Genomic DNA, 26,452 nt, shown 5'->3' on the forward strand with positions numbered 1-26,452 from the left:
ATATTCTGTTTTTCTCTTTTTCCTACCAGTGAATAACCTCACATTTCCCCACATTATACTCCATCTGCCACCTTCTCACCCACTCACTTAACCTGTCTATATCCCTTTGCAGACTCTCTGCATCCTCCTCACAGCTTACTTTCCCATCTAGCTTTGTATAATCAGCAAACTTGGACACATTACACTCGGTCCCTTCATCCCAGTCATTAATATAGATTGTAAATAGCTGAGGCCCAAGCACTGATCCTTGTGGTACCCCACTAGTTACAACCTACCGACCCGAAAATGACCCGTTTATTCCTACTCTCAGTTTTCTGTCCGTTAACCAATCCTCAATCCATGCTAATATAATACCCCCAATCCCATGAGCCCTAATCTTGTGTAACAAGAGAAGGGGTTTGGTCCATTGGGATTCTGTACAAGGGGAGTGAGCGAGAAGGGGTTTGGTCCATTGGGATTCTGTACAAGGGGAGTGATTGAGAAGGGGTTTGGTCCATTGGGATTCTGTACAAGGGGAGTGAGCGAGAAGGGGTTTGGTCCATTGGGATTCTGTACAAGGGGAGTGATTGAGACAGGGTTTGGTCCATTGGGATTCTGTACAAGGGGAGTGAGCGAGAAGGGGTTTGGTCCATTGGGAGAAGAGTGTTCAGCAGACGTGAGTTTCTTTCCAATGTGGTAGGTGTAAATAGCACAAAAAGCTGTTCTCCTCACTGCTGTTTAGAGCAGGAAGAATGTCAGTGACCAAACGAGGAAACAGAAAAAATCCTTCATTGTTTATTTCACTCCATAAATCCCATCATGGAACATTAAACTAATTTTAAAAATACAGCAAAACATGAGTTAGCACCTTAGACTTCTGTTAATTAATTAGCTTTTCAATCCTTTGAAAACTGACGCTTCAGCCTTTTAAAATGTGAACTTCCAACTGGTTCACATCAGCAGGCATTAAGCCCAGTCAGCAGGTGGAGGTTACAACATGAAGCAGGGGTCACCAGTGAGAATTCAGGATTCTGGGGGTTAATAACTCCCAACACGTGTTGTAAAAGGCGGACTCTGAGTGTGGTTTCCCGCCGAACCGCAAAATCAGCCGCTTTTTGTTGGTTTGGGCGTCTCTGCTGCTCGTTGTCAGGGAGTCACAATTAAAACGGGGGCTTTGAGGGGGGGGTCCAGTGTGAACTTGGAATCTAACGATAAATAACGGTTTTGTTTACCAAAGTCTCTCTCAAAGAGGTTTGAAGAATTATCTGCAGCGTAGAACCCGGCCTAAAAAAAACTTTACACAACGACTCGTGGAATCTGGTCAGGGTCAAAGCTCGGCCCGGGGGTTTTGCAAGACCAGAGTTCACAACAGGAAATACTGACTGTTCTCGGCTTCGCGATTACGGGGCCGTGATCGTGCTCAGAACGAGGTCTCGTTCATTCTGGGTCTCGGGGCAGCAGCTGGTTCGGAGGGGGGGCTCAGGGGTTTCGTTACTGAAGACTGGCCGTCTTCAGCTGTGGCACTTGGCGGTACTTCAGGAGGGAGAGTTCTGCTGGACAGTGTCGGACACGGTGACATGGCCTTCCGTCCCTGTGCCAAGCTGGCTTGACCTGGATGTTTATTTTTCACCAGTAGTCTGGCGTCAGGCTCGCTGGTGCAGCTCAATCTGCGAAGATCCGCAGCGCTGAATTCGGTGGAGTGCGCCAACTCCTGGCATCGCTCCACGAAGCTTCCCCGATGCCCCATCCTGACGTCACCCTCCGCCGTACGACTCGGGCCCTCTGAGTCGTGAGCCGAGCGACGCAATCTCAACTCGCTACCGGACTGGCTCACCGGCCGAGGGCTCCCGGTGTGAACATCGCTTTTATCCAGTGAGGTTCGGCTGGCAGCACGCGACTGCAGACTGCACAGACTGGGAAATCCTTCCCGCTGTCTGACCAGGGCGGGGCCGTCTCTCCGCGTTCCCACTCCACTCCGCATCAGCCTCTCGCGGAACCCGTCGACCGTTTGAGACTGGCTATTTCAAATAACAAAGCAGAAAGAAAGAATTACAACAAAGATAGGCGGCATCCGAGCATGAAAATATCTAGCACTGGACAACGAGCTCATGTCATAATGGAATTTCCTATGTAATCAGAGACCCGTGACGCTGCAGCTGCAGGCTGCGGCCACTAGGTGGCGGTGTAGCTGCAGACACAGCATCTGCTGGTGTATATCGTGGACGTCCCACGTCACACTTACTTCCTGTAACACCTTCCCTGTCACGCTTTGTTGAGTTAAGACAACAGTTCCTCCCGAGTCAGACTGCCAGTGTCCGCCCAGTGCTGTGGGCTCTGCTCACCAGGGATTGGACTGAGGCTGCGTCGGGCTCAGAGCAACACTGGCCACAACTCATTTCACATGGCGCCCTGTGCAATGACTTTCTGTCCCATATTTCTGGGCTGGGTTTGAATGCAGCCTCCCCGAGACACTTTAAAAGGGACGTTCCTTACATGTAACCTCTTCATGAACGAACTTGTCGAGCGCAGGATTACCTGGAAGGAGACACCCGGAGCATGACGGGATGGACCAGTGATTCTGCAGGGCTCACAATTGGTGTGCGGGTAAGTGCGAGGTCACACTGCTCCAGCTGTTGCAGGAGTTCCTGCTCGGTGGGGCCACCAACATCTGGGTGGGTTTAAAAAAAAACAAAATTCAAAGATTAAAAAAAGGATATTCTTTCCCCCATGCCCTAGAACCTCACTGAAATGGGCATTCTTCATGTGCGAGCCCAGAGAGTGCCAGCGGCTAATTGACTGCAGTGGGCTTCGCAGCCCAGGGGACTCCGGTTAAAAATTAGCTTGCGAGGAGTGAGAAGGGATGTGGGGGGAACATCTTGACCCAAAGGGAAGCCAAGCTTCGGAATAAAGAGGAATATGTTCCCAGGGAAGGGTATTGAAGCAGGAAGTGTAAATGAGGTCAAAGGGCAATAGGTTTGTGGACACAGAGCAGATATGGCGGGCCGGTGGGGGGAGGCGGTGAGCCGGTGAGGGGGGGGACAAACAGAATATCGAGGGCCAGAGGCTGTCCTTTGACCCCAGTTTCCGGACAGCCCCACCCGCACCACCCAGCAGCCTTACACCCGATCCCTGCTCGCCCGAACCTCTGCTTGCTGTCTTGCTTGTCGCCTCCATGGCTGTGGTTAGGTCCCACATCTGGATGCTGCCATTGGTGTGTCCGGTGAACAGGTAGCGTCTTGTCCGCGAGCTGATTCGGCTCGAGCCCTCGCACTCGTGTACGGTGAAAGCAGTGATCGCCATCCCATCCACGGACTGGATCTCGCAGATTCTGCGGGGGAGGGGGTGGGGGCAGAGAGAGCGGGAGAATTAAAGAGATGCAGTTGGTCCATTGATGGAAATATTTTGAGGGGGGGGGCGGTTTGCCCCACATCTCCTGACAGGCCCCATCAGGCTCTCAGCCTGGACAGCTGGTGTCTGTCTGCAGGATACTCGACCCTGGGCTGCCTCAGCTGAGCCCGATCCTGTCCCCACTTTCCAGCAGGTCCAGTGGACAGCAGACCGCTGACCGATGTGTCTCTATTAATAGAACAAGCGGTGCACTCTGTTTTTTTTGGCCCTTCTTTTGGTGAAGGAAATGGGCAAAGCTCCCGAGGGCTGGGGAGAGTCGCAGACCCAGAGTCACATCCCATCCCTCAGAGCACCAAACCTCTGTGACCTTAATCGTACACTCGCACACCCCCCACTCTCACCCTCACACTCCTCCCCACATTAAATTAATTACTCTGAAGTCTATCGCCCGTCTCCATCCCTGCCTCAGCTCATCCGCCGCTGAAGCCCCCATACCTTTGTTACCGCTAGACTTGACTATTCCAACGCTCTCCTGGCCGGCCTCCCATCTTCCACCCTCTGTAAACTCGAGCTCATCCAAAACTCTGCTGCCCCGTATCCTAACTCGCACCAGGTCCCGTTCACCCATCACCCCTGTGCTCGCTGAACTACATTGGCTCCCGGTCCAGCCTCGATTTTAACACTGTCATCCTCGTTTCCAAATCCCTCCTTGGCCTCGCCCCCTCCCTATCTCTGTAACCTCCTCCAGCCCAAAACCCTCTGAGATCTCTGCGCTCCTCCAATTCTGGCCTCTTGAGCATCCCCGATTTTAATCACTCCACCATTGGCGGCCGTGCCTTCAGCTGCCTAGGGCACTAAGCTCTGGAATTCCCTCCCTAAACCCCTCTGCCTCTCTCTCCTCCTTTAAGACGCTCCTTAAAACCTACCTCTTTGACCAAGCTTTTGAAAGTATGTTTGGACTCGCCCGCATTAACGGCCTAATTACAAAAGTCGCTCAGTCTCGGGGATACAGAGCATCCGATTACCTCCTGCCCGTCGAGGAGAGACGGACAAAGATCTGGCCCGTGTCAGGAACAACTTTCTGGATGAAAACCTGCTCATCGTCGCGCTCGCCAAATGGGCCTGTAAGAGAGAAACACCGAACGGTAAATCAGAGAGAGAGAGAGACAGACAGACAGACAGACAGACACACATCCTGACCGGTAAATCACAGAGAGAAAGAAAGGAGAGAGAGAGAGAAAGAGAGAGAGAGAAAGAGAGAGAGAGAAAGAAAAAAGAAAGAAAGAAAGAGAGAAAAAAAAGAGAGAGAGAGAGAGAAAGAAAAAGAGAAAGGAAGAGAGAAAGGGAGAGAGAAAAAGGGAGAGAGAAAAATGGAGAGAGAAAGACAAAGAGAGAGAAAGACAAAGAGAGAGAAAGACAGAGAGAGAGAAAGACAGAGAGAGAGAAAGACAGAGAGAGAGAAAGACAGAGAGAGAGAAAGACAGAGAGAGAGAAAGACAGAGAGAGAGAAAGACAGAGAGAGAGAAAGAAAGAAAGAGAGAGAGGGCAAAAGAAAGAAAGAAAGGAGAAAGAGAGAAAAAAAGAGAAAAGAGAGAAAAAGAGAGAGAGAGAGAAGAGAGAGAGAAAAGAGAAGAGAAAAAAAAGAGAAGAGAGGAGAGAAAAAAAGAAGAGAGAGAGAAAGAAAAAGAAAGAGAGAAAGAAAGAGAGAGAGAGAGAGAGAGAGAGAGACCCCAACCAGCCCTGCGATTTCGTGCGTCAGTCACCACATCTCTCTTACCGATCTCTAATCCCGCTGAACATCCCCCGTGTCCATCCAAGTCTTCCAGGGAGAGGATTTTAAACGATGCCAGTGGGGTGGAACCAGGCTGTGTGGAGATCATCCCCCGGAATCGAGTCACAGTCCAAGTCCGCACGTGGTTATTGTCGGCACAAACTGAATATAAAAATACAAATCACATCATCTCCCACCTTTTTTTTTTTTAAAAATTCCCCTTTCTGAAGGTGCCGATTGAAGCTAGGGTTCGACCCCTAGTGGCCGTTTTTCAAGCAAATCCAGCGCTATTCAACTGTAGAAGGCATCACCGCCAAGCTTGATCCCGTTGTCATCCGACATATGCACGGGCGAATTTTACAGACGGGACCCCAACTAATTGCTGCCCACCCTCGGGCCAACTGTCTCCACCCTGGCTCAGAGAGAAGGGGGGGCCTCTATGACTGAGGAATATGCTGGAGTTCCAGTTCCCCACTCAGCCTCCCAGGCCTGTCCCTGAGCAGGACAGCCAGGGGAAGGGGCCTCCCCTTTAAATACTTCCCACCCCACGGGGACAGGACTGTACACGACAGGAGACAGCCTGTACACGGTGTGTGTGTCCAGCGCGGGTCCCAACACTCACCGTCTCTGCCTCGGACACGGGGAATCCCCCACGATGAGGCATCGGGGGAAATCCCCCACGGGTGTCAGAGTGAGGGGTCCACCGGGTGAGGAGTTGGGGCTAACAAGAGAAAGGGGGAGGGGGGAGTAAACCCCACTTTGGGGGTTGAGGAAATGGTGGCAGGATGAATAATCATTTCTTATCCTACCTGAGATGAGGTTTCTCTCGGAGAGGGTGATCTTCGTGATCGGGCTGCGGTGAACGCTGAACGTCTGAAAGAGCTGTGGCCCTGAGCCCACCGTCTCAGGATGCTGCACTATCACGCGGACCATCCCCGAACTCGTACCGTACGCAATCTCAATCCAGTTCCCACTGTCGCCTGTTCGCGAGAAGGGTAAAAAAAAAAATTAACAAAATTCTGGCTGCAAACCTCAACTTTCCCTCCCCTCCCTCAGGGCAGCAGCTAATTGGATTCCACCTATTATCTCGTCTTCCGATTACCCGAGCAAAATGGCGGCAGAGGGACTCGCACGCAAGGCCGTCCATTTTTCGGAAAGACAATCATTTCCTGCTTTTTTTTTTGTTTCTGGCCTTCAGGTTCACAGGGACATAGAAGGCCGTTCAGCCCCTCCGGCCCATTCCGAAAAAAGAGCGCTCCGAGTGCTTTTTAAAATGGTGAAAGGTCGGATCGGTGGAGGTCCAGAGAGATTTAGGTGCACATGTACACGGATCAGTAAAATGTAGCGGTCAGCTAAAAAAAATAATCAAAAAGGCTAATGGAATGTTAGCCTTTATAACTAGAGGGCTAGAATATAAAGGGGAGGAAGTTTTGCTACACAAATCCCTGGTTAGGCCACATCTGGAGCAGTGTGTACAGTTCTGGGCCCCACATCTTAGAAAGGATGCATTAGCCCTGGAAGGAGCACAGCACAGGTTCTCCAGAATGTTACCAGGGCTCCAAGTTAGATTATAAGGAGAGATTACATAAACTGGGCTCGTTTTCCCTGGAATGCAGAAGGTTACGGGGTGATTTGATTGAGGTTTTTAGGATTTTGAAAGGATTTGATCGAGAGAAACTTTTTCCACTGGTGGGAGAGTCTAGGACAAGGGGCCATAACCGTAAAATCAGAGCCAGGCCACTGCGGAGAGAAGTTAGGGAGCACTTCGTCACACAAAGTGTGGAACTCCCTCCCGCGAAAAGCAGTAGGCGCTAGCTCATTTTAAATCTGAGATTGATAGATTTTTGCTAGCCAAGGAATATGGGGCTAAGGCAGGTGGATGGAGTTCGGATACAGATCGCGGTGAATGGCGGAACAGGCTCGAGGGGCTGAATGGCCTCCTCCTGCTCCTACGTACCTGAAGGTCAGGAAAAAAAAACAGCAGGAAATGACTGTCTTTCTTCTTGTTACGCTTGTGGTTCGTTGATGTTTTCCACACAGACGTTCCCAAAACTTTCATCCATTGATCTGGATTATTTATATTGATTTATCAGCCGGTTGTTACCAAGCAGCAGTCAACAGCGCCGCCAGCTGGTGCCCTGACTTACTGCAATAACAAAGTCCACTTCAGAAAACGTCTTAAATTTATACAGATTATCGGATCTCTCAGAAATCTCACATCGAATTGCATTGAAAATCAGTCCTCTAGGAAATCACAGCAAGAAAATTTGACTCCCCAAAGCCTTTCCACCATCTACAAGGCACAAGTCAGGAGTGTGATGGAATACTCTCCACTTGCCTGGATGAGTGCAGCTCCAACAACACTCAAGAAGCTCGACACCATCCAGGACAAAGCAGCCCGCTTGATTGGCACCCCATCCACCACCCGAAACATTCACTCCCTTCACCACCGGCGCACAGTGGCTGCAGTGTGTACCATCCACAGGATGCACTGCAGCACTCGCCAAGGCTTCTTCGACAGCACCTCCCAAACCCGCGACCTCTACCACCTAGAAGGACAAGGGCAGCAGGTACATGGGAACAACACCACCTGCACGTTCCCCTCCAAGTCACACACCATCCCGACTTGGAAATATATCGGCCGTTCCTTCATCGTCGCTGGGTCAAAATCCTGGAACTCCCTTCCTAACAGCACTGTGGGAGAACCTTCACCGCACGGACTGCAGCGGTTCAAGAAGGCGGCTCACCATCACCTTCTCAAGGGCAATTAGGGATGGGCAATAAATGCCGGCCTCGCCAGCGACGCCCACACCCCATGAACAAATAAAAAAAAATTTGCAAAAATCCCACAAACAACGAGATGAATTATGGTCTGGACCCCGACAGAATCCCTGCTCTTTGTACAGTGATACGTGGACCAGGCGAGGCTTTAGTTAATTGAACGACGGCACCTCTGACAGTGCAGCACTCCCTCGGTCAGGTTATGCTCAAGTCCTGGTGTGGGGCTCGAGGTGGGAGTGCTACCACTGAGCTAAGCTGACACTTCCAAGTTAAAATGGGAGATTTAATTATTGTACGGCAGAATGGAAACAGCTGGATAAATATATAACTCACTGGTTTTTGGGGTGAGGTAGACACTGAGTGCTGTGATGGCATCTTCATATGGGTCACAGTAAAGCTCAGTAACGAGCAAATCGTTGTCCTTCATCCGCAGAGGAAACTTCTGCACATCTGGAAAATAAATATCACTCCATTTTGAGAATGCCAACCACTGAGGGGACGTCGTCCATACGAATTTCCTTTCTCTTTGGCCATTCTCTCCCTGACGGCGCTGGCTCTCGCTGGGGTACAGTTGCACGGAGGCTGCCCAGTGGTACCTTGACCCAAGTGGCCGTTCTTCAGCTGAGAGCCGATTATTTGACCGGGGGAGCCGTCGCAAGAGGTCCCGTCTTCACCCCCAAAGTCACAGAAACACACTTTCCAGTAGGAATCAGTGGGCAGAAGCAGGAACCCTGGCTAATTCCGACCCCCCAGTCCCGAGGCCCAGGGTCACTAAGGTCTATTGTGGAGCCCCTCTCCCACCCACCCACTGCTGCCCTGGTTAAACAGCAGGGACCAGGAAATGAACGGCCGATCCTGGTCTGACACTAGGTGCTGCACTTACTCATTGAGCCACCAGGGGGTGGAAACCAGCTGAAAACCGCACTCCTTCCCCCGGTCTCCAACACCCCACCCCACAAAATCCCCCCCCCCCCATCCATCACCCCCGTTCCCGCCCCCCTCATCCATCGCCCCCGTTCCCACCCCCCTCATCCATCGCCCCCGTTCCCACCCCTCATCCATCGCCCCCGTTCCCGCCCCCCTCATCCATCGCCCCCGTTCCCCACTCCCCTCATCCATCGCCCCCGTTCCCCCCCACCCATCCATCGCCCCCGTTCCCCCCCCCCCCATCCATCGCCCCCGTTCCCCCCCCCCCCATCCATCGCCCCCATTCTTCCCCCCCCCATCCATCGCCCCCGTTCCCCCCCCCCTCATCCATCGCCCCCGTTCCCCACCCCCCTCATCCATCGCCCCCGTTCCCCACCCCCCTCATCCATCGCCCCCGTTCCCCACCCCCCTCATCCATCGCCCCCGTTCCCCACCCCCCTCATCCATCGCCCCCGTTCCCCCCCACCCATCCATCGCCCCCGTTCCCACCCCCCCCCATCCATCGCCCCCGTTCCCCCCCCTCATCCATCGCCCCCGTCCCCCTCCCATATCCATCGCCCCCGTTCCCCCCCCCCCCCCCATCCATCGCCCCCGTTCCCCCCCCCCCATCCATCGCCCCCGTTCCCCCCCCCCTCATCCATCGCCCCCGTTCCCGCCCCCCTCATCCATCGCCCCCGTTCCCGCCCCCCTCATCCATCCCCCCGTTCCCCACTCCCCTCATCCATCGCCCCCGTTCCCACCCCCCTCATCCATCCCCCCACACCCCCCACCCACCCACACCCCCACACCCCCCGGGCACAGATTCACTGCCACAATTCCCTGGGTTCACACAGTCTGAAGAGGCTGATTACGGAGACCTGGGGGCACTTTACCCGACGAGTTTTCCCCCATTGCCTACGTTGGTGACGCGGTTCGGGACACAAACACATTTCACTTACCGATGTAGTAAATCGACCCGTTATTACATCCCAGAATGAGCAAGGACCCGGCTGTGTCGTAACTGTTTATCGGAACGACATCCTGAATCTGTAGGAGAAACAGCGACACAAAAAAGGAATCATACAAGAGGGAGCGAGGAGCGGCGATATTACAGAGAGGCCACTGCTGGAGACTGGGTCAGTGTGGGGAGGCTCGCTACCTGCCAGTGTTTTGTTACTGCATTCCACACTCCCACTTTGCCGGTGTGGCTCGTCGCTATCAGCTGATTACCCACGAAGAACAAGGCCTCCACCGGGACTCCAAGGTTAAACACTCCTACAAGGAGAGAAAGAGAGAGAATCAGCCGATGTCGACAGACCAGAGACACTAGGCCAGGATTATTTCCCCCCTTCACTCACTATCTCCAGCCCAGAGCGCACGCAACTGGCTGGTGAGCGCAGTGCAAGAGAGCCCGAGAGATACTGCCATTGGCTGTCCCCTCCCCCATTGGCTGTCCCCCTCTCCCCTCTCCCCCTCCCCCATTGGCTGTCCCCTCTCCCCCTCCCCCATTGGCTGGCCACTACATTCACTGCCTGAGGATATGAAAAGCGCTCAATAAATGCAAGCTCGTTCTCCCGAAGGCACCGACTCTCACCGGGGAGCGGGCCCCACAGGCACCGACTCTCACCGGGGTGCGGGCCCCACAGGCACCGACTCTCACCGGGGTGCGGGCCCCACAGGCACCGACTCTCACCGGGGTGCGGGCCCCACAGGCACCGACTCTCACCGGGGTGCGGGCCCCACAGGCACCGACTCTCACCGGGGTGCGGGCCCCACAGGCACCGACTCTCACCGGGGTGCGGGCCCCACAGGCACCGACTCTCACCGGGGTGCGGGCCCCACAGGCACCGACTCTCACCGGGGTGCGGGCCCCACAGGCACCGACTCTCACCGGGGTGCGGGCCCCACAGGCACCGACTCTCACCGGGGTGCGGGCCCCACACCCTAAAATACCCCACCAATTGGACCCCATCTACACCCAATGCAAACAGGACCCTTCCCATCAGGGGTGGTGGGACAGCGATCAGTAGCCAAGACCCTGACTGGTCTATATGGCTCAATATCAGACCAGCGGGAGATCTGTCGATGGTTTTTCCAGTTGGGTTGGGAATGGGTAACAGATTCTATGGCCCAGGGGTCGGGACACTGAGAGACGCCATTTCACGGCTACGATTTCAACATGTGGGACACCGGACACCATTTCAAATCCCGCTTCCTTGTAAACCTGAACAAAAGCAGCCACGTACCGATCTCATTCCCATTGCCGCCTTCGTGAATGGCCCACAGGATTATCTCGCTGCAGGAGGCCACGGCCACCATCTTGTCGTTCTCCCCCAGGGAGCCGCCCATGACCTTGGCGTTGAGTGCCACCCGCTCGATGACCCAGTCCAGACGGGGGCTGGAGAACACCTGCTGCCAGCCGGACGACTCCTTCAGTCTGCGAGGGGGCGAGGAAAGAGAGGGATGAGGGGAGGGGCCAACAAGAAACACGTGAGCTAGTAACAAAATTAAATGAGACGCCATCTAGGTAAATTAGTACCTATAGGCTCCTTAGGGGCAAACAGGGTGAGATTAAAACCTCGTAAGGCCCCCAGACATTGGTGAAGGCCCAGAGTGCATGGAGACTCTGAGCACCACGGGACTGGAGGGGGGAGAAAGAGAAGAACCCTGGGGGGAGGTGGAGAGTTAGGTCTGGTTCCCACAATTTGAGGCTGGCGTCACAATCTGCGTGTACACACTCACCTGTAACACACCACAAACTGCGTGTACACACTCACCTGTAACACACCACAAACTGCGTGTACACACTCACCTGTAACACACCACAAACTGCGTGTACACACTCACCTGTAACACACCACAATCTGCGTGTACACACTCACCTGTAACACACCACAATCTGCGTGTACACACTCACCTGTAACACACCACAATCTGCGTGTACACACTCACCTGTAACACACCACAAACTGCGTGTACACACTCACCTGTAACACACCACAAACTGCGTGTACACACTCACCTGTAACACACCACAAACTGCGTGTACACACTCACCTGTAACACACCACAAACTGCGTGTACACACTCACCTGTAACACACCACAAACTGCGTGTACACACTCACCTGTAACACACCACAAACTGCGTGTACACACTCACCTGTAACACACCACAAACTGCGTGTACACACTCACCTGTAACACACCACAAACTGCGTGTACACACTCACCTGTAACACACCACAAACTGCGTGTACACACTCACCTGTAACACACCACAAACTGCGTGTACACACTCACCTGTAACACACCACAAACTGCGTGTACACACTCACCTGTAACACACCACAAACTGCGTGTACACACTCACCTGTAACACACCACAAACTGCGGGTACACACTCACCTGTAACACACCACAAACTGCGTGTACACCACCGCAATCCAGTTGTGATGCCCCCGCACAATCCGCACCATCCCAGGATGGACTGTCGACCCTAAATAAGGAGGGAAACCATTAGGGTCTTTCTATACTTGCAGGGTCACACGAGTGGGGTCCCTAGTGCTACAGGCCCCCCCCAGTGCCCGCAGACTTTCTCTCTCACGTCTCAAACATTCCTCTTGGTCCCAAAACCGATTTATTACTGTCCTGTCGACGAGGAAGGAGGCATTGCTGGATCTGGTTCTTGGAAATGAGGCGGGCCAAGTGGAGCAAGTGTCAGTGGGGGAACATTTAGGGAACAGTGATCATAATATCAGAAGGTTTAGAATAGTCATTGGAAAAGGACAAGGAGCAATCTAGAGTAAAAATACTTAATTGAAGGAGGGTCAATTTCAGTTGGTTGAGAACGGATCTGGCCCGGGTAAATTGGAATCAAAGATTGGCAGGCAAAACTGTAATCGAATAATGGGCGGCCTTTAAAGAGCAGATGGTTTGGGTACAGTTTGGGTACATTCCCACGAGGGGAAAAGGTAGGGCAACTAAAGCCAGAGCTCCCTGGGCGACGAAAGAGATAGAGAGTAAGATGAAGCAGAAAAAAGGGGGCATTGTCAGGTTGATAATACAAGTGAGAACCAGGCAGAATATAGAAAGTACAGAGAAGTGAAAAAGGAAATAAGAGGGGCAATGGGAGAGTATGAGAGTAGACTGGCGGCCAACATAAAAGGGAAACCAAAAGTCTTCTACAGGCATATAAACAGTAAATTGATCGTCAGAGGAGGGGTCGGACTAATTAGAGACCAAAAAGAGATCTACGCATGGAGGCAGAGGGCATGGTTGAGATACTAAATGGGTACTTTGCATCTGTCTTTACCAAGGAAGATGCTGCCAAAGTCACAGTAAAAAGGGAGGTACTTGAGATACTGGATGGGTTAAAAATTGATAAAGAGGAGGTACTAAAAAGGCTGGCTGTACTTAAAGTATGTTCCCAGTCGGGGAACACTTCAGCAGTCAAGGACATTCAGCCACCGACCTTCGGGTAAGCGTACTCCAAGGCGGCCTTCGAGACACACGACAACGCAAAATCGTCGAGCAGAAATTGATAGCCAAGTTCCGCACCCATGAGGACGGCCTCAACTGGGATCTTGGGTTCATGTCACGCTACACGTTACCCCACCAGCGAACAAATGTTATCTGTTTTTAATATAACGGGTCAGTTGCTGTCTTTTCTATGTTTCTACCTCTCTATCTCTGTTTTTTTTTGGTGATTTGTATATTCGGAGACCTTGTAGGTAACACCTGTCTGTCTGCACACTGATTGCCTTAGCAACAGGCAGTTGAAAAGACTGTCTGTAATCACCAAGCATTGTTCTGTGATTTATAAATGCGATTTCATTTCGAGGATTTCATTTCCACAACATTCACCTGAGGAAGGAGGAAGCCTCCAAAAGCTTGTGAATTTAAAATAAAATTGCTGGACTATAACTTGGTGTTGTAAAATTGTTTACAAGTACTTAAAGTAGATAAGTCACCCGGTCCGGATGGGATGCATCCTAGGTTGCTGAGGGAAGTAAGGGTGGAAATTGCAGAGGTGCTGGCCTCAGTTGGCAATGCGGTTGATGTGGTGTATATGGACTTTCAAAAGACATTTGATAAAGTGCCACATAATAGGCTTGTCAGCAAAACTGAAGCCCATGGAATAAAAGGGGCAGTGGCAGCATGGATATGAAATTGGCTAAGTGACAGGAAACAATAGTGGTGAACGGTTGTTTTTCGGACTGGAGGGAGGTGTACAGTGGTGTTCCCCAGGGGTCGGTGCTGGGACCACTGCTTTTTTTGATATATATTAATGACTTGGACTTGGGTGTACAGGGCACAATTTCCAAATTTGCAGATGACACAAAACTTGGAAGTGCAGTAAACAGTGAGGAGGATAGTGATAGACTTCAAGAGGACATAGACAGGCTGGTGGAATGGGCAGACACGTGGCAGATGAAATTTAAAGCAGAGAAGTGCAAAGTGATACATTTTGGCAGGAAGAATGAGGAGAGGTAATATAAACTAAATGGTACAATTCTAAAAGGGGTGCAGGAACAGAGATACCTGGGGGTATAGGTGCACAAATCTTTGAAGGTGGCAGGGCAGGTTGAGAAAGCGGTTTTAAAAAAGCGTACGGGGATCCTGGGCTTTATAAATAGTGGAGCAGAGCAACGGAGGATCCTGATCCCCAAATAAGAGTTTAAGACCCTCACCTTTAAGAGGTAATTACGGCTGGAGGGGGTGGAGACCTTCCCCAGTCAGGGGAGAGTAAAAGGAAGAGGAGGAGAGAAGTGAAGGGCCACCCCCATGAAGAGGAAGCTGGAATACAGTTGGGGCTGGCCTGGGCTCTGAGACCGGGAAGGAAGCCGATGAGTTGCAAGGCAGCTATAAGAGCCTGGGACTGGGAAAATATACAAGGTGTTGCTAAAGGTTCTGTAGTGTGACTTTGTGTGGAGTGAATTAAAGACAAGTGTTTTGAAGTGTGAATTGGCCAAGGGCTATTGTTACGAGACAGTAGGACTCTGTGACAATAGAGGCATAGAGTACAAAAGCAAGGAAGTTATGATGAACCTATATTAAACACTGGTTCGGCCACAACTGCAGTATTGTGTCCAATTCTGGGCTCCGCGCTTTAGGAAAGATGTGAAGGCCTTAGAGAGAGAGTGCAGAAAAGGTTTACTAGAATGGTTCCAGAGATGAGGGACTTCAGTTACGTGGATAGACTGGAGAAGCTGGGCTTGTTCTCCTGAGAGCAGAGAAGGTTGAGAGGAGATTTGATAGAGGTGTTCAAAATCATGAAGGGTTTAGATAAAGTAAATAAAGAGAAACAGTTCCCATTGGCAGAAGGATCGAGAATCAGAGGACACACATTTAAGGTGATTGGCAAAAGAACCAAAGGCGACATGAGGGAAAACTTTTTAACGCAGCGAGTAGTTATGATCTGGAACGCGCTGCCTGAAAGGGCGGTGGAAGCAGATTCAATCGTGGCTTTCAAAAGAATTGGATAAATACTTGAAGGGAAAAAATCTGGAGGAGTACAGGGAAAGAGCGGGGGAGTGGGCCTCATTGGATTGCTCTTACAAAGAGCTGGCACGGGCTCAATGGGCCGAATGGCCTCCTTCTATTCTGTAACCATTCTATGATTCTATGAAAGCAACAGCCACCCTACATTTGGTGAAGTGCAGCTGAAGCACAGACCAGGCAGATCTTTGCTTCCATCCCTGGGCTGCGTTTATCTCAACTGATCTTTGCCAGGACAGATGTTGGAGAACTCAGTGTTCTGGGGGCTAGGGCTTCTGCGCGATCCCTGGGCACGCTACATTACCAGATGTTACGCACGACACGTCAGGCAAGAGAAATATCTGTCAGATAGACTTCCTTAAAGACTCAAACACAATTTAAACGCTCTCCAACAGGAATGGGTCCTCCCCTGCTGCATTAAGGAGACATGAGTCAATAATTAAGGTCGCCGTTTCCCTCCAGTTTACTGCCCTCCTCCTGGAGGCTCGGGCTCAATCTGGGGTAAGGCCACTGATAACTTCTGGTACTTTGCCTAGTTGACGTTTCCTTATGCTGGAGGCTGGACAATAAATGGCCTCATGGAATTTAACCATGGGAGGTCATTATGGCCATGGCCAGCCCTCGCCCGGACCCCAGCCCAGCCCTCGCCCGGACCCCACGTGTAATTTCCAGCCAACGTCACTAGATTGCGATTACGAGCGGGAATCTTTGCCGAGTTTCTGACCCTCCCCCACCCCATAGCTCAGGGACGCTAAGGCTAATTGCAGCACCTCAGACCAGGAATCAAGCCTGGGACCTCCTTGGCCAGCGTGCCTCAGTACCAACACGTGGACAACCCAGCCACCTGGGGGGGAGGAGGAGAGAGGAACTGCAGGTCAAATGCCGACTGACTGAGAGGCACGCGCGGCGGGTTCAGCCCCCTTGACGTTAACATTGTACAAACCGCTCCCTCGGTCCTCCAGGAACTTCCCGAGTATCCCAGCATTCCCCAGGTTCGGCGGCATGGTGTTACTCCTTCGCACCGGGGCTCGGTCGCTGTCCTCCCGCCGAGAGCTGACAAACTGCGGGCCAGCGACGCTGTGCCGATTCCTCCGCTTTGCCGGAATCACTGCCAGAGAAACACATTCAGCACAAACGCCAAGGAATCGGAGCTCGTGAAAAGTCAGCACCTCCGCCCCCGTCCAAAAAAAAAAAACGCTCCCCCTCTTCTGAAGGCGCCGACTCCATGGGTAAAAGTCAAAGGTCACAATCCGCCCTCTGGTACCTCACCCCATCCCCCCCCACCAAAAGAGGCCATTCTTTGCTTGCGAGCATAGAAGTGGGCAGAGCCTATTCGACCTCCGAAGGCGTCACAGCCAAGCCCGATCGCGTCCTCACGCGACACACGCAGGTGCCACGGAGTGGTGAGGAGACCACAGAGACAGCAACTCCTCGCATGGTGTGGGCCTAGCAACGAAAGGTCAAAGATCACCTTCAACGCCGGAATGTGTTGGCACAGAATCCTGGGCAGGGTAGTAATGAAAGGGCAGAGAAACGGGGACTTACCCGGGGGTGGCAGATACCCGTGGAAAAGGACACTGCCACAGGATGAGCGCTCCAGCTCCTCGCACAGCTCCAGACGGCGAACTGGGAAAAGGAAGAAACAAAACGTGAAACTCCCCCGGCCGGAAACCCCACCCACCCCCCCCCCCAAGCGGAAGCTCCGTGCAATATTAAGACGCTGGGCGCTAAATTGGGCCGTGTAGCGCCCGTCGTTTCGGCGCTACACGGCCTCTCCGACATCCAAGATGGCGTCTTAGATGCGCACGCACGTTTCCTGCGTGACGTGCATCAGACGCCATCTTGGTATAGGAGTTAGCGCAGGCGCAGATAACGAACGCTGGAATCATGTAAAGTAGGGAGAAAATGGCTTCAATCAGTGTGCAGCGCTGATTTAAAGTGATAAGTCCCAAAATGGTGCCTAACACTCAATTCAACGCACAGTCTTAACCCCGACCATCTGAACGTGTCTCAGAGTGCCTGGAGGACCCCCCACCGGCGCTATTTAAAGGGACCATGCAGGATTTACAGTTTAGTGGCTGGATTATTGCTTCTGGCTGCCGAGACATTTGTAACTGTTTTTGGAGGTCTCCGAGACTTCAATACTAGGATGCGGGGAAATAGCCGAACATTTAGAGCCAGGACGTGCAGGAGTGAAGTTAGGAAATGCTTCTACACGCAAAGGGTGGGAGAAGTTTGGAACGCTCTTCTACAGACGGCAGTTGATGCTCGCTCAATTGTGAATGTTAAATCTGAGATTGATAGATTTCTGTGAACCAAGGCAAATGGGGCGTGTATATGGAGTTAGGTCACATGTCCACCATGATCTCACTGAATGGTGGAACAGGCTCGAGGGGCTGAATGCCACGGCCACTTGCTGCCTCTTGATGTGCGCCACCTTCTCCTGCAAGAAAGCGGGACGTGTGTCTGGGTGATGTGCCTGTCATGGTTGAATAGCTGCCAGTATGCGTGGCCTGTGAGTTGTGAGTGGGCGGCTTGAATCAGTGATAATTTGTAAGGGTGAGAGGAAGCATCTGATTGGAAGAGTTGAGTGCTGATGGAAAGAGTTTGTTGGTATGTGGGTGATGGGGGTGTAGTGCATGGTGCAGTTGGTGGGAGACGCCACTTGACAGTTGACCTCACTCACCTTGACCACTCATGTCAAATCATTGAACTTCTTCCTGCACTGCATCCATACTCATGATGCTGTGCGCCCCTGGCATTGACTTCGTCCCCCGCTGCCTCCCACTGCCTTTTGAGTATATGTCTGGAGGGCCTCTCCCATTCCCCACCCCCACTGCGGATATAGGATGTCCCTCCTTCTGTCCACCTCTTGCACCCAAGGTCTCTTGTGCATCAGCAGAGAACCTTGGTGCATGTACTCTCGCAGGCCTGATCGGCAGATTGGTGAGGTCTGGTGTGCAGATTGGAGGATGTGGGATTTAGTAGTGCGCAACCTTTATTCAATGTTTTAACATAACTCATCAGCGTGTAAACATAGGGATCGGATCTGCATCTGTGTTTTACGTGTGCGATGTCTGATCTCTGTTCAGACTCCATGCAGACAGTAGACTGTTATTTTCAGCAAATAACAGGTCCAAGCTACCTTTAAGACATTTCTAAGAAACATCTTCCCTTTAAGAGATGGCGCTCCCTCTGGTGGTGGAAAGTGTGAATTGCATTCATTCCACGTGCGAGGCCGGGAAAGGAACCAGATTACAGGTTAGTGCTCCCTTGGGACCAAACTTGGGTCTTGCCTGCCCAGGGTCCATTGGGCGCGGGGTGGTAGCTCATCGCCCAGAACGGACCCGTAACCAATTACTCCCCCAGCGAGTCTGACGCAGATCCCAGCCTCTGACCTGCTCCAGTAGCCATGATAGTTGAGGCTCTGGTCAATGGTGTTGATGGTGGGGGATTCAGCGATGGTAATGCCATTGAATGTCATGGAGAGGTGGTTAGGCTCTCTCTCTTGTTTGGGACGGTCATTGCCTGTGTGTTTGTATCTATGTCAGCCGTGCCTCTCTCGCCTCCGAATCAGTTTGGTTTTATGTCCTACTCCAGTGATTTGAGCACAAATTCGAGGCCGACAGTCCCAGGGCAGTACCGAACTGTCGGAGGTGCCATCTTTCAGATGAGACGTTAAAGCCAGAGAGCCCATCTGCCCTCTGGCTATTTGAAGAGCAGGGGAGTTCTCCCCGGTGTCCTGGCCCAATATTAACTGGATCTTTGTCTCATTGCTGTTTGTGGGAGCTTGCTGGGAGTGTGGGAGTTGTGGACAAGGGTTCCCTGGGTCTGAGGGTGGTGAGGGGAATCACGCTGACAATGTGGGAACATCAGGATCCAGATAGCAAGGGGTTCGGGCATGAGGGAAGGGGGAATTACTGGGTTAAGAGCATTGGAAAGGGAACCTTAAGGGCAGGAGGAGAGAGCTGAGAAGGAAGGATGCGACAATCAGGAAGAGAGGTGCTGGGACCTGGGGGGATTACAAGTCTGGAAGTATTTTAGGGGTTCTGGGATGTGGTAGAGTGGAGTGAGGTCCAGGTTACAGAGTGAACAGTGAATGAGAATAGTTGCTGTAAGTCTTGAGTTGTAGGTTTTCAGAGAGTGGCTTCCAGCAGTGAGCTGGGACCTGGCTCTCGATACTCCACACTCACCGAGGGGCGATATCCCATAGAACTCGGCCTCGTGTAGCAGCATTCGAATGTTGGTATCTCTGGGGGAGAAAAATTAATTCAATCCTTCAATTCGAGAGATTCTCACAGCTTCAGGACTTGGAAGCAAAACTTCTTCTTAAAGCAATGTAAAGGTACCAATAAACCGTCATCAAACTAGGAGGCCAAGTAATTATATCACCCTCCCCCCCCCCTTGTCCCCAGCCATTCCCCTCCCCCCCCCCTTGTCCCCAGCCATTCCCCTCCCCCCCTTGTCCCCAGCCATTCCCCTCCCCCCCTTGTCCCCAGCCATTCCCCTCCCCCCCTTGTCCCCAGCCATTCCCCTCCCCCCCTTGTCCCCAGCCATTCCCCTCCCCCCCTTGTCCCCAGCCATTCCCCTCCCCCCCCCTTGTCCCCAGCCATTCCCCTCCCCCCCCTTGTCCCCAGCCATTCCCCTCCCCCCCCCTTGTCCCCAGCCATTCCCCTCCCCCCCCTTGTCCCCAGCCATTCCCCTCCCCCCCCCTTGTCCCCAGCCATTCCCCTCCCCCCCCTTGTCCCCAGCCATTCCCCTCCCCCCCCTTGTCCCCAGCCATTCCCCTCCCCCCATCCCCAGCCAGTCTACCAATTATGACAGCAACACTTCCTTCTACAAATTGCTCTACAATACACAAGGCCCTCCATTCACTGATGGAAGGGGTGTCCAATAGAAGAGGGACTATGTTCTGTTCCCTGCCCCATAAAACACTCCCAGGGCAGGTACAGCACGGGTTAGATACAGAGTAAAGCTCCCTCTACACTGTCCCATCAAACACTCCCAGGGCAGGTACAGCACGGGTTAGATACAGAGTAAAGCTCCCTCTACACTGTCCCATCAAACACTCCCAGGGCAGGTACAGCATGGGTTAGATACAGAGTAAAGCCTGTCCAACCATGCACCACGATCTGAGGACGCGAACTACAAACCGTTACCCAGATAACTAGCTGGTTACCTGTGCACCTGGCGCAATCGAGGCCTTACTCCAGACTGAGACCTTGCCACCTGGTCTGAGCGCTACATACCTGGCATCCAGCTCCTTGGTACGGAGAAAATTCAAGATGGAGGTGAACACAGTCGGATCCCGATCGATAAAAATCTAAAAAAACGAACAACAAAAGGAGAAACTTAAGTTGGTGAGGACGGGGCAGCTGAATATTCAGCTGCGACTGGGCCGCCTCTGTGGCATTTTTAAAACATTTCTGAACCTTGTAGATATTGGAACGATTAGTCCCGAGTATTGAAATACTCACTGCTCCTGTTTCATCCTTCAGAGTAGAGATTCGACCACTCAATAGGCTGAAAGAGAAAACAAGCCACAATAGCATCAGATCAACGACCCAGGGCCGATAGTAACCGACTCAGTCCGCGTGCATTTAGCATGCGGAGGTCTCTCCGCACAACGAGGTCACTTATAGAACGACACGTAGTCCTTCTTGCTCTTTGGCTCAGTTTACCACCGCCACCTCCCCCCGGTCACCCCGGGGTGGGGCAGGTCGGGGGCGGGGCAGGAGTTCCCAGGCTTGCTTTGCTGTTGACGAAAATTCACTGGAAACCTGGGTGACTAAAGTCCCCCGCGTCGCGAGGCACAGAAACAAACGCAGAAAATAAGTTTCAGTTTTATAAATCGCCGATCAAAATCCGGGCCTTCGAGTCCGGTCTCCACTCGAGAAACTCTCCCAGACTGAACAAGTGAAAGGTGCTTACCTCGAGAAAAAGGAGTCCGAGATCCAGGTGAGAGTCTGTCGCGAGGAACTGAACCTAAATAAGATATTCAAGGGAACAATGCAGAGAAGAGTCAGTCACTGTATCCAGCACTTTCCCCACTGGCCCAGGTTAAGGTCGGGAGTGGGTATCCAGCACTCGCTGTCCCAGGTTAAGGGCGGGAGTGGGTATCCAGCACTCACTGACCCAGGTTAAGGGCGGGAGTGGGTATCCAGCACTCGCTGGCCCAGGTTAAGGGCGGGAGTGGGTATCCAGCACTCGCTGACCCAGGTTAAGGGCGGGAGTCGGTATCCAGCACTCGCTGTCCCAGGTTAAGGGCGGGAGTGGGTATCCAGCACTCGCTGGCCCAGGTTAAGGGCGGGAGTGGGTATCCAGCACTCGCTGGCCCAGGTTAAGGGCGAGAGTGGGTATCCAGCACTCGCTGGCCCAGGTTAAGGGCGGGAGTGGGTATCCAGCACTCACTGACCCAGGTTAAGGTCGGGAGAGTGTATCCAGCACTCGCTGGCCCAGGTTAAGGGCGGGAGTGGGTATCCAGCACTCGCTGGCCCAGGTTAAGGGCGGGAGTGGGTATCCAGCACTCGCTGACCCAGGTTAAGGGCGGGAGTGGGTATCCAGCACTCACTGACCCAGGTTAAGTTCGGGAGTGGGTATCCAGCACTCGCTGGCCCGGGTTAAGGGCAGGAGTGGGTATCCAGCACTTTCCCCACTAACCCAGTTGCAACTAGACCCAGGCGTCCAAATTATGGCCTGAAGGTCACACAGCTCCCCAGACCCCGGCAATCTGATTCTCGAAACCCAGGGAATTCCGTTCTATCGACGCCTCTGTTTCTTATTTGAATTTGCCCTCCTTGTATTTTCGGGTCCTGGAGGATTGGAAAGGGCGTTTCTTGAGGTATATGCAAATTATTGGGAATGTGGAATGAAGTTTCCTCCCCCCTCCCACAGGGTGGCCACCTAAAGGGCCCATGGAAACAAAAGGCTTCATGCAGAGCAGGAAGATCCCAGGTTTGACCTCAGGTCTCAACAGCACTGAGCTGTTCTCAGCCCCGGCAGCAGCTGGCACGAAAGTTGGCCTCAGTACCCCCTAAGCTAGAGTGGGGAAATAATCGGCCAGGCTTCCTGCACCTGATCACTGTCCAATCACCCCCGCTAGAGAGGGTGCGTGGGGATGAAATTGAATGAGGAGAGGGTCAGGCTTGGCAGCGATGCTTCAATGGTTGAAGGGCCTGCTGGCAACCAGTATCTGGGGTCACAGATGAAGAATGGCCACTTGGGTGAAGCACCAGAGAGCCACTGGCTCCTGAACCCTCGCCAAAATCAGCACACTCCATTATTAAGGACAGTTGACCAGACCAGTGGCATCTTTGACATTGCACCATGCAGAGCATTCACGGTCATTGGAAATTCCTGGCTTATCAGATGGATCCTGCCAAGAGCGGCACTGAGTAACAATTCCACTGAGTAACAATTCCACTGAGTAACAATTCCACTGAGTAACAATTCCACTGAGTAACAATTCCACTGAGTAACAATTCCTCACGAGGCCTGCAGCAATTCTCTAAAAATAAAATATGATAAATGTATTCTTGAGCATGGGTTCTTTCGAAAGGCGATGAGGGAGGTTGCGTTTTATTTATTGAGCACAGAGCACAGAAACAGGCCATTCGGCCCAACTGGTCTATGCCGGCACTTATGTTCTACACGAGCCTCCTCCCTCCCTACTTCATCTATCCCTATCAGTATACCCTGCTTTTCCTTTCTCCCCTCAGGTGTTATCTAGCGTCCCCTTAAACGGGTCTCTGCTATTTGCCTCAACTCCTTGTGGTAGCACATTCGACATTCTAACCACTCTCTGAGTAAAGAAGTTCCTCCTGAATTCCCTATTGGATTTATTAGTGACTATCTTATATTGATGACCTCTAGTTCTGGACTTCCCCCACAACTGGAAGCATTTTCTCTACGTCTACGCTATAAACCCTTTCATTACATTAAAAGACCTCTATCAGGTCACCCCTCAGCCTTCACTTTTCTAGAGAAAAGCACCCCAGCCTGTTTAGTCTTCCCTGATAAGTTTATCCTCTCAGTTCTGGTATCATTCTTGTGAATCCTTATTTCATCTTCACCAGTGCCTCTATATCCTTTTTGTATAATATGGAGACCAGAACTGTGCACAGTTCTCCAAGTGTGGTCTAACCAAGGTTCTATACAAGTTTAACAAAACTTCTCAATTTTATTCCTCGAGAACCCCAGTGCTTGGTTTGCCTTTTTTATGGCCTTATTAACCTGCGTCGCTTCTTTTAGTGATTTGTGTATCTGTACCCTGAGATCCCTCTGTTCCTCTACCCCATTTAGACTCTTATTATCCAATCAGTATGTGGCCTCCTTATTCTTCCTACCAAAATGCACCACCTCACACTTATCTATATTGAAATTCATTTGCCAATTACACGTCCATTCTGCAAGTTTATTAAAGTCTTTTTGCATTTTCCTTTGTATTAACTACACCCCCGCAAATTTTAGAATTGTACTTCCGATTCCCGAGTCCAAATCATTGATGCAAATTGTGAACAACAGTGGTCCCAGTACCGATCCCGTGGAACAACACTTCCCACCTTTTGCCAGTCTGAGTAACTACCCTTAACTCCTACTCCCTGTTTTCTGTTCTGTAGCCAGCTTGCTATCCATTCTGCTAACTGTCCCCGACTTCTCATGCTCTCATCTTAGTCATGAGTCTACAACGTGGTACCTTATCGAAGGCCTTTTGAAAATCCAAATACATTACATCTACCGCAATATCCTTGTCTACTCTTTGTTACTTCTTCAAAAGGATTCAATATGTTTGGTCAAACATGACTTTCCCTTCTGAAATCAGTTATATTTTCATTTTCTAGATGTTTTTCTATTGCATCTTTGAGTAAAGATTCCATTATCATTCCTACCACCGATGTTAAGCTAACTGGTCTATAGTTCCCTGGACTTGTTCCATCTCCCTTTTTAAATATAGGAGTAACATCAGCCGTCCGCCAGTCCTCTGGCACAATTCCCTTTTCTAAATAAATGTAATAGTGCCTCAGCTATCTCTTCCCTAATTTCTTTTAACATGCACGGATGCAATCCATCCAGACTAAGTTTGATTCGTTTATAAATTATCTCCCCGCTTTCTATCTTAAATTCTTTATGCCTTTTCTGATGATCTCTCCCAATGTCCTTGTTAGTCTCCCTGGTAAACACTGAGACAAAGCAACTATTCAATATTTCTGCCATTACCTGTGAGATTATTGTGTGCATCTCTCAGTGGCCCTATATCTAGCCTGATTTTTCTTTTGTTATATATGTGTCTGTAGAATACGTTACTATTTCTTTCTATATTCCTTGATAATTTAATTTTGTAGCTCCTCTTTGCTTTCCTAACCTTTTTTGACATCCTTTCTAACCTCTTTGTATTCCCTTTTGTCACCCTCTCCTTCATTGTCTACATACTTAGTGAGTGCCTTTTTTTTTTAGTTTCAATCTTACCCTTATCTCTTTATTCATCCGTGGTGTTTCATCGTTGGCTAGTTTGTTCTTTTTTTTTTAAAAAGAGGAATGTTTCTCCTGAACACTATTGATCGTTTTAAATATTTCTCACTCTGTTCTACCCCTTTGTCTGTCAAACTTCTTTTCCAGTTTCCTTTCCCTCGTTCCATTCTCGTCCCTTCAAAAATTAGCTTTTTTCCCAATCTATTACTTTGGTCTTTGTCTTACTTATGTCTTTCTCAATCATTATTTTAAATCTTATTGCCTAGACGTTCCCCTACGTTTACTTCTCTTATCTGCTCGGGTTCACGTCCCGTTACTGGATCCAGCAGTGATTCCTCTCTTGTTGAGCTCCTCACATACTGGGCAAGAAAGCAGTCCTGTACACACTGTAAAATCTCCATCCCCCTTTTCGCTACCACTTGCCAGTTTATTTGGGGGTGGTTGAAATCTCTCATGATTATTATTTGATGTTTTTTTACTCATTTCTTCATCCTCTTCTCTTCCACCATTAGGTGGCCTGTAGAATAGAGCTATTAATGTGATTGATCCCTTCTTTGCCTCAATGGATTCTGTTTCTATCTCAATATTACTTATGTCCCTTTTTGCTATGTTGTCTTTAATTAGTGCAGCTACCCCACCTCCCTTCTTCCTTCCCTATCCTTTCTAAATATAGTTAAATCCTGCAATGGTTAACTGCCTTCTTTATGTAGCCATGTTTCAGTTATCCCTACATCTGGCTCCGCGCTACGAATTATTGCCTCCAGTTCCCCCGTTTTGTTTCGGATGCTGTGCACATTGCTCTACGGGCATTTTAATAATTGTTCCCGTTACTGAAGGGTCAGCCATGGTCCAGTGGTTGCATGCTCACCACTGGAGTTGGAAGACCATGTGTTCAATCCGTTCTCCAGGACGTTAGCCCATGATCCAGACCGACACTCCAGTGCAGTACTGAGGGAGCGCTGCACTGTCGGAGGTGTCGTTTTTCGGATGAGACGTTAAACCAAGGCCCCCGTCTGCCCTTTCAGGTGGACGTAAAAGATCCAGTAGCACTATTTCAACGAAGGCCAGGGGAGTTCGCCACTGGCCAGTATTTATCCCTCAATCAACACTACCAAAAAACAAATTATCTGGTCATTATCACATTGCTGTTTGTGGGATCTTGCTGTGCGCAAATTGGCTGCCGCGTTTCCTACATTACAACAGCGACCACACTTCAAAAGTACTCCATTGGCTGTAAAGTGCATTGGGACGTCCCGAGCTAGTGAAAGGCGCTATATAAATGCAAGTAATTCTTCTTTGCCATTTTAGTGGCTTGCTGATAAATTAAACAGTACAAAATGTAATTGTCTCCAGGAGGGAGGTGGAGTCCCAGCAACAGCCTCTAGGCAAAAGCAATCCCACAAAATGTGCTGTTTAATGTATCAGCACAGCACTAAACAGCAGACAGTAAGAACAGACATCTGGGACCAGCTTACATTTTAAACACCCCATTCAGAACCCACACCATAATCGTGATACCCATCCAACGATACCCTCTGCTGCATCACCCACCTCTTTCCTCCCACATTGAGGTGTATAATTTCTCCAGGTTTTGCTGAACTTGCCATTTTCACACCATCCCAGCAAACTGCTCCAGGTACTAATCAATTAACCAACTTCCTCAAACTTTGCCTTCAAACAAGTACAGCAAACTTTGGGT

At 51.0% G+C, this 26,452-nt stretch overlaps 1 protein-coding gene across 1 annotated transcript; it reads right to left on the bottom strand.

Annotated features, from left to right (window-relative positions):
• Nucleotides 1-761: 761 nt before the first annotated feature.
• Nucleotides 762-26,452, bottom strand: shkbp1 (SH3KBP1 binding protein 1). Its single transcript, XM_067975012.1, has 18 exons — nucleotides 26,305-26,452; nucleotides 21,217-21,270; nucleotides 20,763-20,808; nucleotides 20,535-20,608; nucleotides 19,479-19,537; nucleotides 16,831-16,911; nucleotides 16,229-16,393; nucleotides 12,193-12,283; nucleotides 11,032-11,222; nucleotides 9,945-10,060; nucleotides 9,745-9,832; nucleotides 8,213-8,329; nucleotides 5,908-6,078; nucleotides 5,105-5,260; nucleotides 4,353-4,449; nucleotides 3,123-3,307; nucleotides 2,515-2,647; nucleotides 762-1,997 (listed from the first exon to the last, which is right to left on the bottom strand). Exons 1-18 carry the CDS (start codon nucleotides 26,358-26,360, stop codon nucleotides 1,400-1,402), a joined length of 2,478 nt encoding a protein of 825 aa, XP_067831113.1. The 5' UTR covers nucleotides 26,361-26,452; the 3' UTR covers nucleotides 762-1,399.

Source organism: Heptranchias perlo, chromosome 41 (genome assembly GCF_035084215.1).
Source record: "Heptranchias perlo isolate sHepPer1 chromosome 41, sHepPer1.hap1, whole genome shotgun sequence".
NCBI classification, from domain to species: domain Eukaryota; kingdom Metazoa; phylum Chordata; class Chondrichthyes; order Hexanchiformes; family Hexanchidae; genus Heptranchias; species Heptranchias perlo.